The following is a 16,068-nucleotide window of genomic DNA, read 5'->3' on the forward strand; positions in this document are numbered from 1 at the left end:
TGGATTTATTTGGACCAATAACATACAAGAGTTTGGGAGGGAATCTCTATTGTCTTGTGATTGTTGATGACTATTCAAGGTATACATGGGTATTCTTTCTTCATGACAAATCCAAAGTTGCATCTTGCTTCAAGAAATTTGCCAAGAGAGCTCAAAATGAATTTGAAGTGAAGCTCAAGAAGATAAGAAGTGACAATGGAAAAGAATTTGACAACACAAACATTGAAGCTTATTATGATGAAGTTGGGATCAAACATGAAGTCTCCGCAACTTATACTCCTCAACAAAATGGTGTAGTTGAGAGGAAGAACCGGACTTTGATCACTCTTGCAAGGACAATGCTAGATGAGTACAACACCCCCAAAGCTCTATGGGTGGAAGCAATCAACACCGCATGCTATGCATCAAACCGCCCATTCCTTCAAAAGTTCATTGGCAAGACACCTTATGAGTTGCTCAATAGGAAGAAGCCGGACGTCTCTTTCTTTAGGATGTTTGGTTGCAAATGCTATATCTACAAGAAGCGGCAACACCTAGGGAAGTTCCAAAGACGTTGTGATATTGGTTTTCTTGTTGGTTACTCATTAAAGTCCAAAGCATATAGAGTATTTAATCATGCCACTGGCTTGGTTGAAGAAACATATGATGTGGAATTTAATGAATCTAATGGCTCCCAAGGAGCACATGAGAATTTTGATGATGTAGGTGATGAACCATTGAGGAAGGCTATGAAGAACATTCCGATGGGAGACATCAAGCCAAAAGATGATGAAGATGATGTATAAGTCATTGATCAACCTTCTTCATCAAGTATGCCACAAGATGGTGAAAAAGATGGGAGAGTAGAAAATAAAGATACGCATATCTCCCATGAGCAAATGGTGGTACAAGCACAAGATGTTGATGCTCCACAACCTCCTCCTCAAGTGGTCAATAGAAGAAATACACCTCTCCTACAAGATTATCCACAAGATCTCATCATAGGGAGTCCATCAAACATCAAAGGGTGTAATGACTCGATCTCAAAAACTTACTTCATTTATTGCTCATCACTCTTTTATCTCTTGCTATGAGCCTACCAAGGTAGAAGAACCTCTTAAAGATCCAGATTGGATCAATGCCATGCATGAAGAGTTGAACAACTTCACTCGCAATGAAGTTTGGACTCTTGAAGAGCAACCAAAAGGTGCAAGAGTCATTGGAACAAAGTGGGTGTTCCGCAACAAGCAAGATGATCAAGGTATTGTTGTGAGGAACAAGGCAAGACTAGTTGCAAAGAGGTTCTCCCAAGTTGAAGCAAATGTCCATGATTGGTGAGCTTACATTCTTTCTTGGTTTTCAAGTCAAGCAAATGAAAGAAGGCATCTTCATCTCTCAAGAGAAATATACAAAAGATCTTCTCAAAAGATTCAAGATGGATGAATGTAAGCTAATCAAAACACCAATGCCTACAAATGGACATCTCGACCTAGATGAGGGAGGTAACCCGGTTGATTAAACTCTATACCGTTCTATGATTGATAGCTTGTTATATTTAACCGCATCTAGGCCTGACATCATGTTTAGTGTGTGTATGTGTGCTAGATTTTAAGCTAATCCTAAAGAAACACATTTAATTGCCGTAAAAAGAATCCTTAGGTATCTTAAGCACACACCAAGCATTGGCCTTTGGTATCCAAAGGAGCTATATTTGAATTGGTTGGCTATTCCGACTCGGATTATGCCGGTTGCAAAGTTGATAGAAAAAGCACATCCGGAGGGTGCCATTTGCTTGGTAGATCACTTGTGTCTTGGTCCTCCAAGAAACAAAATAGTGTGGCTTTGTCCATCGCCGAAGCAAAATACATTGCCACAGGTGCTTGTTGTGCATAAATTTTATACATGAAACAAACTTTGCTAGACTATGGTGTAGTTCTAGAAAAGGTACCTCTTTTATGCGACAATGAAAGTGCCATAAAACTTGCAAATAATCCAGTTCAACACTCTCGCACCAAGCACATAGATATCCGCCATCACTTTCTAAGAGATCATGTTGCTAAAAATGATATATCACTAGAAGGTGTAAGAACCGAAGTTCAATTAATGGATATCTTCACTAAACCGCTAGATGAGGCTACATTTTATAGATTGTGGAATGAGCTCAATGTACTTGATTTTAGTAACTTCACTCAAAATTAAGCTTGTGTTGTCCCTTGCATTCATTGTAATATACAACATGTTTAATTTTTGGTAATGCATATAGGGCTTGTCTAACATGGTTAAGATAACCGCCGAAAAGCGTGTGAAGAAGCTTAACCTTGGATCAAACTTGACAAGCAACTAGATTTACTTACAAGTATAGCATATGCATGGATGTTGTTTTTGTCGTTTTGTTCTATTTGCCCTCTTATTGCCTATTTTCTTAAAAAGAATTATAGCCTAAGGCAAAATATTTTGAAAAATATGAGAGTTTGAGAGAGGTCACTCACATCAGTCCCAATTGGTGTTTATTTGGATCTTATTCATGTTGGGACTTGATTGGGAATAGGCAGCACGGAGGAACTTTGAAGATCTGCTGGAAAAGAGGGACCCGACGCTGCACCGGACTCTGCAGTCCAGCGTCCAGTCAGTTCATAGGAGGTGAACTGCTGCTGAAGGAATGACCGGACGCTGTGTTTGTGTGTCCGGTCAGGAAGGGATCCAGTGTCCGATCGATCTACATGGAGTATAAGGCAACTGACCGGACCCTGCCTGCATCCGGTCATGGACCACCGGACGCGTCCGGTCGTGATTCCAGAGGATTTGGACCTCTTTAGAATCGATCGGATGCTGGGTGGTAGCGTCCGGTCGCTACCACCGGAGCGTTCGGTCAGTAGAGAACGTGCGGAATTAGATCTCTTTCCCTGTTTCCTTCTTTGTTACGCATGGGGTCCTCATTTAACCACGGCCATCATGAGCATCTTGACCTAACCCCGTACGCCGCCGTAGCTCTTCCGTGCCTGAGCGCCGCACCGCCGCAGCCGTCGTTTCCCCGCGCCGAGCACCTCGCGCCACCGTAGCCACGCACCTCCCATGATCGAGCGCCGCCGCAGCCGAGCCCGTGCGCCCGACACCGCCAGCCAGCGAGCCAGCCTCAACGTGAGCCACAGCAGCCGCGCACCACCGTCCGCCCTGCGCCTGCCCGCGCCAAGCACCTCGCCACACCATCTTCTATCGCCCGCGTGCGTCGCCGTCTGATCCCGAGCACCGAGCGCCATCCAAGCCCGCTCCTACCGTGCCCTAGCCCAACCTCCTCGTTGGTAAGGCCCTACTTATGCCCTAGCACTCTCTTCGCTTGATCTAGATTGTTTTCAATCCATTGACCTAAATTGCAACCAGAGCCATCGATTCATCGTGAACCCTAACCCTAGCCGGTTCTGAGGTTTCCCTCATGTGGCACGTCTCTTCTTCTCTTGGATCGCCGGTTCATCAGGTAGAAAGCCCGTTGCCTCAATTTCATACCTACATTGCTTACTTCCTAGGGTTTTTGCATCTATTAGATATATTGTATTTATTTGTATATCCATCTATTCCATCATGCAGCGAGTTGGTGCTGTTGAGGTTCTTGTGGCAGTTGTCAGTTAACTCGGAGCCAACCTCACGAGTAAGGATCGAGGCCAAGCCTCGAGAGTGTCAGTGGACAGTTGGTCTTATCAGCGGTAGTTTCTCTCTTGTCAGATCAGATGGCTCGCACCAAGAACATTGGTGGTGGTCTAGGAGATGATGATCGGAGGCCCCGGCCTCGCTTGCTCACAGGAACCAAAGGCAAGGCAACGAAGCAGGTTACATCTAAGAAGCGCAAGTACCCCGACACAGAGACAGTGAGAGCAGTAGCAGTTGCTGAGGCAGCAGAGCGTGCTGAGAGAGGCGGTACGCACAGTGGTGTTGTCATTGTAGATTCGCAGCTCACACCAGCACAGAGGGTAGTAGTTGAGGAGGTTGAGCGTCATCATGGTGGTCCACCTGAGACTGTCATGATGGTAGGACATCGACTGGCTATTGAGGAGTCTCGACTTTAGGAGGAGTCCCAGCAGGAGCCATAGCAGTAGCCCCCACCAGCAGAGCCTTAGCCAGCTCAAGAGACTTAGGAGGGCTAGCAGGTCGAGGAGACCGAGCAGGCACCCCAGTTATGTCGCTCTAGTCATACCAGTGCTATAGTTCCATCGAGGCCAGCTACACAGCGTAGGGGTTCATGCCCATCGCCTTGACCACAGGGTCTGCCTCTAGTGGTACATCTTGACTTGAGGGCCACCATGGCCAGGCAGGTTCGGCAGCTGAGGTTTATTGAATTTGAGGTGTGGTTCCCTCCGAGGAGGGATGAGAGAGCAGTAGAGGGTTTCTATACATCGCTCCAGGAAGATTTCTACAATACTTATCTCAACAGTGGGGCAATCTTCTGATCTCAGAGAGTCTACAATATAGAGTCTATTGTGGCAGCAGCCGGAGAGCATATCTACCTCTACTTATCATATTTGTTGAGGCTATCAGATCTGATTGGCCGGACTGGACTGTATGTGCCATCTTGGGTTCGGTAGTTTTATGCTTCGCTCTACGTTGACCCGCAGCATAACTTCATACACTTTGCATTCAACGGCAGAGACTACAGGGTGATGAGTTTTAGGGCCTGGGAGATACTAAGGCTATAGGATCAGCCTGTCAGATTGCATGAGGTATGTTATGGATAGCAGGAGCCTCCCAGGCGTCCTCATGGAGGGATGGTGCCCCCAACAGATCTTGTGCGCCATTGCTTCATGGAGCCCTTTGGTAAGGGGTCGAGGAGGAACCCTAGTGACCTTACTCCTACAGCTCGTGTGCTAGAGGCTATCATCCGAAGGACACTACTTCCTAGGTTGGGATACAGAGAGGGTCTGACTCGCCTATAGCTCTGGCTCCTCAATGCCCTGATGCAGCAGACCGTGTTCAATATTTGGGACCTCCTTCTATCAAAGATGGAGGATACTATAGCTGAGGGCTTCAAGGGTCGTAGGCAGCTCCCATATGCACATTGGATCACTTTCTTGATGCTTAAGGCTGTGTAGGTTAGGACCCCTGAGATGGTTGTAGAGTACAAGAGTGCCACCACTGAGTTTCCAGCTTATAACATGGCACAGAGGATCAAGCACAGCACACCACAGGCACCCACTCAGCCTAGCCATCGTCCAGATGTTCTAGAGTCAGCAGCTCAGTAGGACAAGATCATTAGTGGCATAGCCGCTACTGAGGAGGAGTAGCTTGAGGCATAGCAGGAGGTGACAGAGTCTAGTGACAGCTCAGATGATGACTATCTGCCGATTCCTCATATGCCTCCACACAGACATGATGTAGAGGCCGATAATTCCATCTCAGCTCCACCTGCACCATAGATGGACCCTGCAATGATTGCTATTCTTGAGCGCATGCAGCAGGATCAGGCACGACAGGCTTAGGAGACCGCTTCCAACTTTGCACAGTTTCAGGCTCGTTAGGACGAGTTCCAGCGGCAGCAGCAGCTCCTTCAGCAGCAGCAGCAGATGCATCAGCAGCAGTTACTCATGCAGCAGCAGCTTATGAAATTTATGCAGCATGTAGTAACAGCACTTGGGGCCCCACATCCACAGTTTTTGCCCCAGCTTGCTCAGCCTGCAACCACTACGACGACTCCAGCAGTATAGCCCAGTGGGCTTCAGAGTCAGGGACAGCCTCCAGCTCCATTTGCTTCACCCATAGTTCAGGTGTCCTAGTAGTTGTCCTCTCCAGTGGTTGCCCCACAGTTCACACCATATCATATGGGCTTCTCACCGGATCAGTCTTTCTCGCTATTTGTGCCTGACACGTCAGTCTCTAGGAGTCTTGGAGCATCCTTCAGTGAGTTGACAGGCATGCCTACACCGCCATATATGCATGCCGCCGGTCCTTCTACAGCAGCTCTAGTTGTCATGACTACTCAGAGGCTCCCTTCGTCTATCGTATCTTCTGATCCTACGACAGATATACTAGTAGCTTCACAGGCAGCACCTGCCCCAGCTCAGACCCAGACCGCTTCAGCGATGCTTCCAGCCACAGAGGGTCAGTCAGTACAGAGCTCAGGGTCAGATGATGATGACGCCCAGTTTCGACTTGCTCCACGTACCTCAGCGCTCGGCTCATCCGCTGCAGCCCTGCCGACCGACCCTTAGGTTTTGGTGTTTGACGCTAAAAGGGGAGAGGGTTCGAGTACGTAGACTCAGGGGAGTGACATTTAGGGGGAGCTAGTTATCTAGTATTAGCTTATTATATACATTTGGAGTTTTTATTTGTGTGATACACTATTACTATTATGCATTCATGTGTTACTTTCATGCATATTATTATATCTATGTGATAGTGATATCTACGTGATTGTGATTTATGACATGTGTGATCTCTACTTTGAATTCCTTATGTCATATCACTTGTGCTATGCTCATTTGTCTTTGCTTCCTCGTTTATACTCCGATGCAAATGAGCTTTGTTACTTGTACTCATGCTTAATTCATATTCTTTGAGTACATTGTGTTGGCTTGGGTCATATAAGCTTGCCTAACTCTTTTGTTCTTATCGACAAAAGCTTATATGAACCAAGCCCGTAAAAAACCTCACTCTTTCACATACTCGAGGTCGTATTGTTATCAATCACCAAAAAGGGGGAGATTGAAAGCATCTAGGCCTCTTGTTGAGTTTCGGTGATTAATGACAATACAAGATTACTATGACTAACGTGTGTTTTGTAGAGGCAATTAAGTTAGGTCATGGTAATGGAGATCAATTGGGCAATCAAGGTGGTCATGCCCCTACGATGGAAATCGCTTTAGTTTTCAAAGGATGGACGACAAGGTTAAGGATGACTAGTTCTAAGTGTCGATTGGAGTTGGAGTAACACTTAGAGTAGTTTAGGACTTTGTTTTTCCTTTGGCCGTACTATTAAGGGGGGTATGGATGGGTAGCTTGACCTAGGTGAGTCTAGTGAGTTAGGTATGGTGCACACTTGTTAAAACTAGCACTAGGTAGCTCCACAACAGCTCTATGATCCTATGGAGCAAACTTCATTCACATATGTTCGAGAGTTGGAAGTGAATGGAGGGTCAAATGCTGACCGGACGCTAGCTCCGGTGCGACCGGACGCTGGCCGCAGGGTCCGGTCAGTTCATTTGATTAAGAGTTTGCGTTCGGTGTGATCGGACGCTGGAGAGGTCAAGTGACCGGATGCTAAGAGGCAGCGTTCGGTCGACTCCAGTAAGGTTCCAGAGAAGGGAATTTACGACCGGACACGTCCGGTCAGTACTGACCGGACCCTGGGGATTCAGTGTCCGGTCGAGTACAGTAAGGTTTCAGTGAGGGTTTAATATGACCGAACGTGTCCGATCAATGGTGATCGGACCCTGCCAGCGTCCGGTCAACACATTATCACTGGAATACGGGTTGAACTGACTGGAGCATCCGGTCAACATGACCGGAGCGTCCGGTCACCCCGTAGAAGCTCATAACGGTTCATTTTTTAGGCTGCCTTATAAATAGAAGCTCCACTCGTGTATGGAGTTACTTTTGCTCATTCCAATAGCTAAGAAACACGTTTGTGAGTGCCAAGAAGAGCAAGGTCCTAGTGAGGTGATTGAGATTTGAGAATCCAAGAGAGTAGCCTCATTAGTGAATCAAGAGTAGCCAAGTGTGCATCCATCTTCTCATTAGGCTTCGTGTGGTCAAGTGAGAGTTCGTGCTTGTTACTCTTGGTGATCGCCATCACCTAGACGGCTTGGTGGTGATTGGGAGCTTGGTGATCACCCGGCGGAGCTTGTGGGTGATCCAACTCAAGTTGTGAGCGGCTTTGGGTGATTCGCCGCGACGAAGCGTCGAAGAATCAACCCGTAGAGAGCACTTGATCCTTGCGCGGATCAAGGGGGAGCTACACCCTTGCACAGGTGCTCCAACAAGGACTAGTGGGGAGTGGCGACTCTCCGATACCTCGGTAAAACATCGCTACGTTCCTCTCTCTCTATTTACTTTGAGCCTTTACTTTGAGCAATTCAATACTTGTTTTTACATTCATAGAATTGCTATGCTAGAGTAAGTTTGGAACATAGGTTTTAAGTCCGTTGTACGTTAGATCAATAGAAACACTTTTCTAGGCATAAGGGGTTAATTGGGCTAACCGTAGGATTTGATTATTGCAAGAAAATTTAGAATTAGCCCAATTCACCCCCCTCTTAGGCATCTTGATCCTTTCAATCATGACCGGACGTGTCCGATCATGCTCGATCGGACACACCCAGTGTTCGGTCACTCAACATCATCATACGTCAGACTGACCGGACTCAGGCCCTGAGCGTCCGATCAGTTTTTGTGCCAGCGTCCGGTCATGAGACTGAAACAGCGTGCCCTCTGCTGCCATTCATCGGACGTGCCGATCCAACTGAGACCAGCATCCGGTCACTTACAGTGACGTCCATCTTTTCTATATAGGGCATCGGTGGCACCATCAGACTGTCTGTACTTTACGGGTAGACACTCCGCCGGTGAAGTTTCTAACCCTTGCTCAAATATGCCAACCACCAAGTGTATCACCTTGTGCATATGTGTGTTAGCATATTTTCACAAACATTTCAAGGGTGTTAGCACTCCACTAGATTCTAAATACATATGCAATGAATTAGAGCATCTAGTGGCACTTTGATAACCGTATTTCGATACGAGTTTCACCCCTTTTAATAGTATGGCTATTGAACCTGAATGTGATCACACTCACTAAGTGTCTTGATCACCGAAACAAAATAGCTCCTACCATTTATACCTTTGCCTTGAGCCTTTTGTTTTTCTCTTTCTTCTTTTCAAGTCCAAGCACTTGATCATTTCCATGGCATCACCATCATCATGTCATGATCTTCATTTGCTCCACCACTTGGACTAGTGCTACCTATCTCATAATCACTTTTGATAAACTAGGTTAGCACTTAGGGTTTTATCAATTCACCAAAACTAAACTAGAGCTTTCAGACGTCCAACAACTTGTTGGGTGAGGGCGGCGCACGGTCCTGGCCAGCCGACCAGGGCCAACGGAGCAGGCGCCGGGCGAATCAGAGCAGCAGTCGAAGGGGGCGGTGGCGGTGGCGGTGCACCATGAACACTTGTACTGAAGCGACAAAATTATGTGGAACTAGGCGCGAGAAACACAAACCTGATCAGGATCCTGGAGCTACGCACTGTAGATGAGAGACCGAGTGGGAGACGTACCGGCGCTAAAGGTGCATTGACATGGTTGCCGGTGCTGAAAATCGTGGCCATGTTGAGCAGTTTATTGGAGTCGTAGGGCGCCAATCGGAGGACATCGAATGGCTGCACAGTCTTGGAGGCGTCGTCATGTTCCCGTTGGGATCTGACCGGCGTCGGGAGTGGGAGCATCCTCAGATTCAGCGATGGTTGGGTGTGGGGTGGGCGGCATCGGAGTCCGCGACGAGGGTCGAGCAGGGGTGGCGCGGCATCGACGGCGACGGTGGCGAGGGCATGTGCGATGGGCTATGGAGAGGGACGGAGGAGCGAGGGCGACGCACCATGGGATTGCGAGTGGAGAACGCCCCTTCCTTTTTACAAAGCCTCGGGTGGTGAGCGTCTTCTAGGTGGGCGTCTGCCACGGGGGGCCGCAGCGCCGTGTCACCCCGCCGCCATCGCGTTGCCGATCTGGAAAGGAGATGGATCGGCACGGAGGGGTCGCGAGCGTGGAGGGAGGCTGCGGGCGTGCGAGGCTGGCGGCGGGGGGAGGATGGAGTGTTGCGCGTGATGCGGTATCGCACGGACGGGAAGGAGGAGCGACAAAAAAAAAGTCGCACGAAAAAATAGTCTTACTTTTATTCTTTTTAGTTGTAGGAGAAAAAATAGGGCTGGACGCTCCCCGATGCCCAGGCAAATAGGGATGGCATTTGGGAGGACCTGAATTCAAACTTGAAAAATCTCAAACGTAAAGAGGAAAAGACATGGGCCTGATATCTGGCCCAGATGGGCCGACGGACCATGGATCATTCCCAAAACTGTGAGGAGCCCACCAGGCCGTCACCAGTCAGACTCGACGCTACCAGTCTACCAGCTTCCAGGCTGTCGTGGGCTTGTGGCGCTGCGGCAGACGGACGCCAGGATTTCCATTAAAAAACCTCGGCCGAAACCTCAAAACCCTACTCCCGTCTCCTCTCAGATCTCTTCCCCTCTCTCACACTTGAAGCCCTAGCTCCGCCCAGCCCCCAACCATGGCGTCGATGATGGTAAGCGCCGCCTCCACGGAGCCCTAACCCCCAATCAGCTGGCGCCTCCGCCCTCGCACGCAAGCTCCGATTCGCTGATCCTGATGGCCGTGCTGACGCTTTCGTTGGTGTTCCGCAGCAACCGCAGATCATCCTGCTCAAGGAGGGCACGGACACGTCGCAGGGGCGCGCGCAGGTGGTGAGCAACATCAACGCGTGCACGGCGGTGGGCGACACCGTGCGGACCACGCTGGGGCCCCGGGGGATGGACAAGCTCATCCACGACGACAAGGGCGGAGTCACCATCTCCAATGACGGCGCCACCATCATGCGCCTTCTCGACATCGTGCACCCCGCCGCCAAGATCCTTGTCGACATCGCCAAGTCACAGGACTCCGAGGTATCCATCTAGATACAAATCTTTACCTGGAGCTCTGGAAACCTGCCTCATTGCGATCTATTAGATTTTGCATTACTTTGGCTATGGTAGTTGCCACTGTGGGCTGACAGTTAAGAAAATAAGAACCCTTATCAATTAATCCTAAACCATTTCGTGACATTTAATCTTAGTGAAGTAGGATCGGTTTGTTATGGTGTGATAGGCACACGATTTTGGTGGAATGGCTCATAAATTCATAGTTTAGTCATGGATGGTCTGCGCGGTTGAGGCATAAGCCAAGGAATTGCAATTTGAATAGTGGGAATGATGACAGGCCAAATCCATTACTAGCCAACCCACTGATCTCTTCTGTTGGGACTAAGATATGTCCAGTGTTATCTACAGGCATTTGGCTCAATGCAATAGTGTCTTTGAGATTTTGTGCCACGACATTTTTGTTGTATTTTTTATTTTCTTATTATTTGTTTCATTTCTTTTCTTTTCACCGGCTTTTAAGAGCTTTGTCGCTTCACTTTGAGTCGTACAAACCTACGTTAAACGAATGAATTTGACATTCACAGAAGTTTCTTATTTTCTGTTTTAATCTTTCTTGCAGTTTTTATTTGCAAGCATCAAATTTTATGTATCACAACAATTGAGTTTACCTCTAGTTCTGTGTTCCTTTTATAAAGCGATGATGCTGTATAATTGACTTGCAGTTTTGGCTTCCGTTTTTTTTTGCTGGATTTATGTTTGTTGGACTATGGAACTTGGACATGCATGTTAAGCTCAACCTTAAATTTCTTACTCAGGTTGGTGATGGGACAACTACTGTGGTGCTTCTAGCTGCAGAATTCTTGAAGGAAGCAAAACCTTATATTGAGGATGGGGTGCACCCCCACAGTCTAATTCGCAGTTATAGAACTGCAGGCAATATGGTCTGTAACTACCATCTTCTTTCTTAACAGCCAACCTTTTGATTCTCTGCAACTATTTTCTGAAGTTCATTATTCATTAACATGAATTCTGTCAGGCAATTCAAAGGGTTAAAGAGCTGGCAGTTAGCATTGAAGGAAAAGGCCTTGAAGAGAAGAAAACATTGCTAGCCAAGTGTGCTGCTACAACACTCTCTTCAAAACTTATAGGCGGTGAAAAGGAATTCTTTGCTTCTATGGTTGTGGATGCTGTCCTTGCCATTGGCAATGATGACAGGCTTAATCTTATCGGGATTAAGAAGGTAATTATTGCAATGTTCACTTCCAAGATGTTGTTCTGGGTTGAAAAGTCTTAAGATATTATCTCTTGATATCATTTTGATTTGACTTTGTAACTGATATTAAGGATTGATTACTGGGCATCAAGTAAACAAATATTTTCATCTAGAAGGGTTGTACCATTCTTTATGTTTTAAGCTGTTGAAGGGACATACTTGGGATTCAGGAGCTATAAGATAAACCATTTTTGCCTAAAGAAAATAAGCTAGCCGTTTAGTTATCGATTTTGTTCCACAAGGCTCCCAGGGTTGATCCATAAAACAAAGCTTTTAGTATGCAGAATGTAAGGAATTCGTTTAAGGGGAAAAAAAACTATGCTAGGATATATGTTACAAATTTAATGATGAACCCAGCACCGATTGCCATTAATTTTTAATAGCTCTGATGCTTTTCATTGCTTTATTTTCCCTTCGATTATAGGATTTTCATACTAGGAATGCCATGTAATATAGTATACATTTGATTTTTCACTATAAGACATTAACTCCTGATATTTTGATGTATCTTAGGTTCCTGGAGGTACCATGAGAGATTCTTTTCTGGTGAATGGTGTTGCGTTCAAGAAGACATTTTCGTATGCTGGATTTGAGCAACAACCAAAGAAGTTCCTGAATCCGAAGATTCTTTTGTTAAACATTGAACTAGAATTGAAATCTGAGAAGGAAAATGCAGAGATCAGGTATCCATACTGATTCACTCAAGCCCCACCTGCTACAGAACAGAATGTGTGCTCCATTCTTTACTTATGTTTATGCTTTTCAATGTTTGCTTATGCTGGCTCTATGTTTCCAACATACCTGTAGGTTATCTGACCCTCTGCAATACCAATCAATTGTTGATGCTGAATGGAACATTATTTATGACAAACTGGATAAATGTGTGAAAAGTGGAGCGAAGATAGTTCTGTCTCGGCTAGCTATTGGTGATCTTGCAACACAGGTAGCCTGATGTTTTTATTTATCCAAATAACCTTCTGCTCTTCTGTAATGTACTTCTGCAGCCAATCTCAGATAATTTGGGTCTATACAGTATTTCGCAGATCGAGACATTTTCTGCGCTGGTCGTGTCACAGAAGAAGATTTGCAACGTGTTGCTGCAGCAACTGGTGGAACTGTTCAAACTTCTGTAAATAATGTCATTGATGAGGTAAGCATGACATTTTTTATTTGCTTGTGATCTGTTGAATTGTCTTTTTTGATGTATTGTTGACTGGAAATTTAGGGTTAATGTCAGCTACCTGGTGCTGAGTGCAAGCTCATTTCTTTCTCTTTTTTTTTCTTTTGTAAAGGTACTTGGTTCCTGTGAGGTCTTCGAGGAAAAGCAAGTAGGCAATGAAAGGTTCAACATATTTAGCGGCTGCCCTTCTGGTCAGACAGCAACTATTGTGCTCCGTGGTGGTGCAGACCAGGTCTTCTATTGATACACTTCTGTTAGCCATCATCTGTTTTTAACAACATGTTATGAATGTCCTTACATTTCTTTTGTTCTGTGCTAGTTCATTGAGGAAGCTGAACGGAGTCTCCATGATGCCATCATGATTGTGAGGAGAGCACTTAAGAACTCGACAGTTGTGCCGGGTGGTGGTGCTATTGATGTATGTCTGGTGGTCAACATGTCAACATGAATGATTCAGCAGTTCATAGAATTTTATGCTGATTTTTTATGTTTTGTGTAGATGGAAATAAGCAAGTATCTCAGGCAGCATGCGCGGACAATTGCTGGGAAGTCTCAGTTCTTTGTAAATTCGTTTGCTAAAGCCCTCGAGGTACAATATTCCTGGTCCATACTTTTCCTTACTGGATTCAGGATTGTGCTTTTATTTATGCACTGCACTCAAAGCTTTCCACTAACTTCTTAAGGATACAATAAATGTGCTGCTGCTGGTTTTAAGTTGTATTTAATGTTCTGTCAAAAAGGGCTATATTGTTGATCAACTATTTGTTTCTGATCACTTACATGTTACGTCTTATATGTGCAACGTTGTATCCACTCATTTAGCCATTTTCAATAAAATCATCCTGCAGGTTATTCCACGTCAACTTTGTGATAATGCTGGATTTGACGCTACTGACGTTCTCAATAAGCTCAGGCAGAAACACGCATCTGGTTGGTTTTCTTAAGTTTTATTTTGAACTTAGTCTACACTTTTATTCATGATAGTACAGTTGTGAAGCAGAAAGCTATCTATTTTACTGATGCGTGATTCATGGCTAATTTGTTCAGGTGAAGGTGCTAATTATGGTGTAGACATAAACACTGGCGGAATTGCTGATTCCTTTGCGAACTTTGTGTGGGAACCTGCTGTTGTAAAGGTAATTTCGCATTTGGTTTCATTCATTTGAGGGTATCCATGTATCTTAAGTTCACATGGTGATGTCTTGAGAACTTTTTTGTTCAGATCAATGCTATAAATGCTGCAACCGAAGCTTCCTGCCTTATTCTTAGTGTTGACGAAACAGTGAAAAACCCAAAGGTAAGGAGGCATGCAAATGTCTAGGGTCCATTATAGTAAAAAACAATGCCTTTACTCTCTTTTTTTGTTTCATGAGTGGAGTTTAGACTCATTTTCTTGTGGCAAATCCTCTTCCCTCCATAATGATATATTGTTAGGCCATCTCTTATGTTCTGTTTAATCCAATCTATCTCCTCTAAAGTTCTGAATCACTAAACAAAAAATGATCATAGAAATAGCGTAGTAGATTCGGTACTTGAAAGAACATTTCTTTCTTTCTTTTTGTTCTTTTGCATTTTTAGAGATTGGTTTGACTGTCAAGGAGGCAAAGGACTCCACATTGCCACTTTAAATTGCACATGTTCAAACCATAGGTTGATGAAGACCATAGCATTTCTCCTAACTTAAGGCTTTGTGACTTTGAATTATACGGTCACTAAGTTCTTATTAGATATTTTGGATGTTCCTTGCAAACAATTTGTTTTGTTTAAAGCAATTGATTCTTCACATGAACTAATTGCCATATTTCCTTTCCTCAAATTGTGGCATACTCTAGTCGGAGAGCGCACAAGGTGAGGCTGCAGCTGGTGCAATGGCTGGTCGTGGTGGAGGGGCAATGCGAGGACGTGGTGGCAGGGGCATGCGCAGGCGATGAACTGAGCCACGTTGATCCTGTAACATTATGTTTTGATCACCTTTGTCGATCAGATTCTTTTTTTGCCTCTTTGCGCGGTGCTGTTGTGTCGTACTGCACATGTAATGTGAGTTTATGGACACGCACTTATTATTGTGTGCTTTTGGTTGGGAAGCAGTAGCAGCCTTTTTGTTTCAGAGATACACCATCCGTTTATCATTGTAGCTTTCCTGTTGTGGTATAGTAGTAGGGAGACCTGAGCCTTTGGTTACAATTTGTTTGGCCCAGATTTTAGTATATTGGCTTTGTTATTTCGGCCCGTTCGGCTTGTTGAATCTTGGCTGAAAAACTCTGGCTGAAATGTTGCGAGAGAAAAATACTGTTTTAGCTGAAAAAAAAGAAGCTAAACAGATATGGGGTAAGCCGAACGGAATGATCGTTTGTGATTCTCGTGCGCTCAATCGTAAAGCATTAAACAGGTGCTTGTACGTTTGTAACCCGAGATGCTGTTTGCTCACACCAATGAGTCGCTCGAGAGCAATTTTTTCAGGAATTGGCGTGTTACAGTGCTAATGACGCCAATTCTCTGCTACTAAGGGCATATTTGATACATATGGCTATTACCAGTTGGGTAAAAATTAGGTCAAATTAGCTCTGGTTGGATAACTTGAAAACTTGTTTGAGACTTGGCTAACTAGTCCACCTATTAACCATCTTGTTTGGATAGTCCATCTTGTTTGGATGCACTAAAGCTAATTTGAGCTAAAATTAGCTACTTAACAATTAACCTATGATATCCAAATACTTCCTCCGTATAACAAAAAAACGACGTCCTGGCCCCTATACGCAAGATTGTAAAGAACGACGATCTGGCCCCAACGACACTAATCTGGACGCTAATGCCCCTGCCCCTTCGATGCATGCACCGCGCATTGATGACAGGACCGGTCCACGCCGCAGCCAATTCTCCACGATTCCCATCCGCGCCGTGGCCGCTAGCCTATCACCCTCGCTGCTCTCCACTCGCGTTTTATTAAGCCATCGTCGCAGTTCGCCTCGCTCGCGCTCGCTGCTCGCCTCGCCGCTCGACT

At 45.6% G+C, this 16,068-nt stretch overlaps 1 protein-coding gene across 1 annotated transcript; it reads left to right on the top strand.

Annotated features, from left to right (window-relative positions):
* The first annotated feature begins 10,124 nt into the window (after window positions 1-10,124).
* On the top strand, window positions 10,125-15,180 carry LOC136462741 (T-complex protein 1 subunit eta). The gene is made up of 14 exons (XM_066461793.1): window positions 10,125-10,259; window positions 10,378-10,638; window positions 11,430-11,555; window positions 11,651-11,854; window positions 12,401-12,570; window positions 12,695-12,830; window positions 12,921-13,037; window positions 13,180-13,299; window positions 13,387-13,485; window positions 13,567-13,656; window positions 13,916-13,997; window positions 14,115-14,203; window positions 14,290-14,364; window positions 14,900-15,180. Exons 1-14 carry the CDS (start codon window positions 10,245-10,247, stop codon window positions 14,996-14,998), a joined length of 1,683 nt encoding a protein of 560 aa, XP_066317890.1. The 5' UTR covers window positions 10,125-10,244; the 3' UTR covers window positions 14,999-15,180.
* The last annotated feature ends 888 nt before the right edge of the window (window positions 15,181-16,068 follow it).

The sequence above is a fragment of the Miscanthus floridulus genome, chromosome 7, assembly GCF_019320115.1.
Source record: "Miscanthus floridulus cultivar M001 chromosome 7, ASM1932011v1, whole genome shotgun sequence".
Taxonomy (NCBI): domain Eukaryota; kingdom Viridiplantae; phylum Streptophyta; class Magnoliopsida; order Poales; family Poaceae; genus Miscanthus; species Miscanthus floridulus.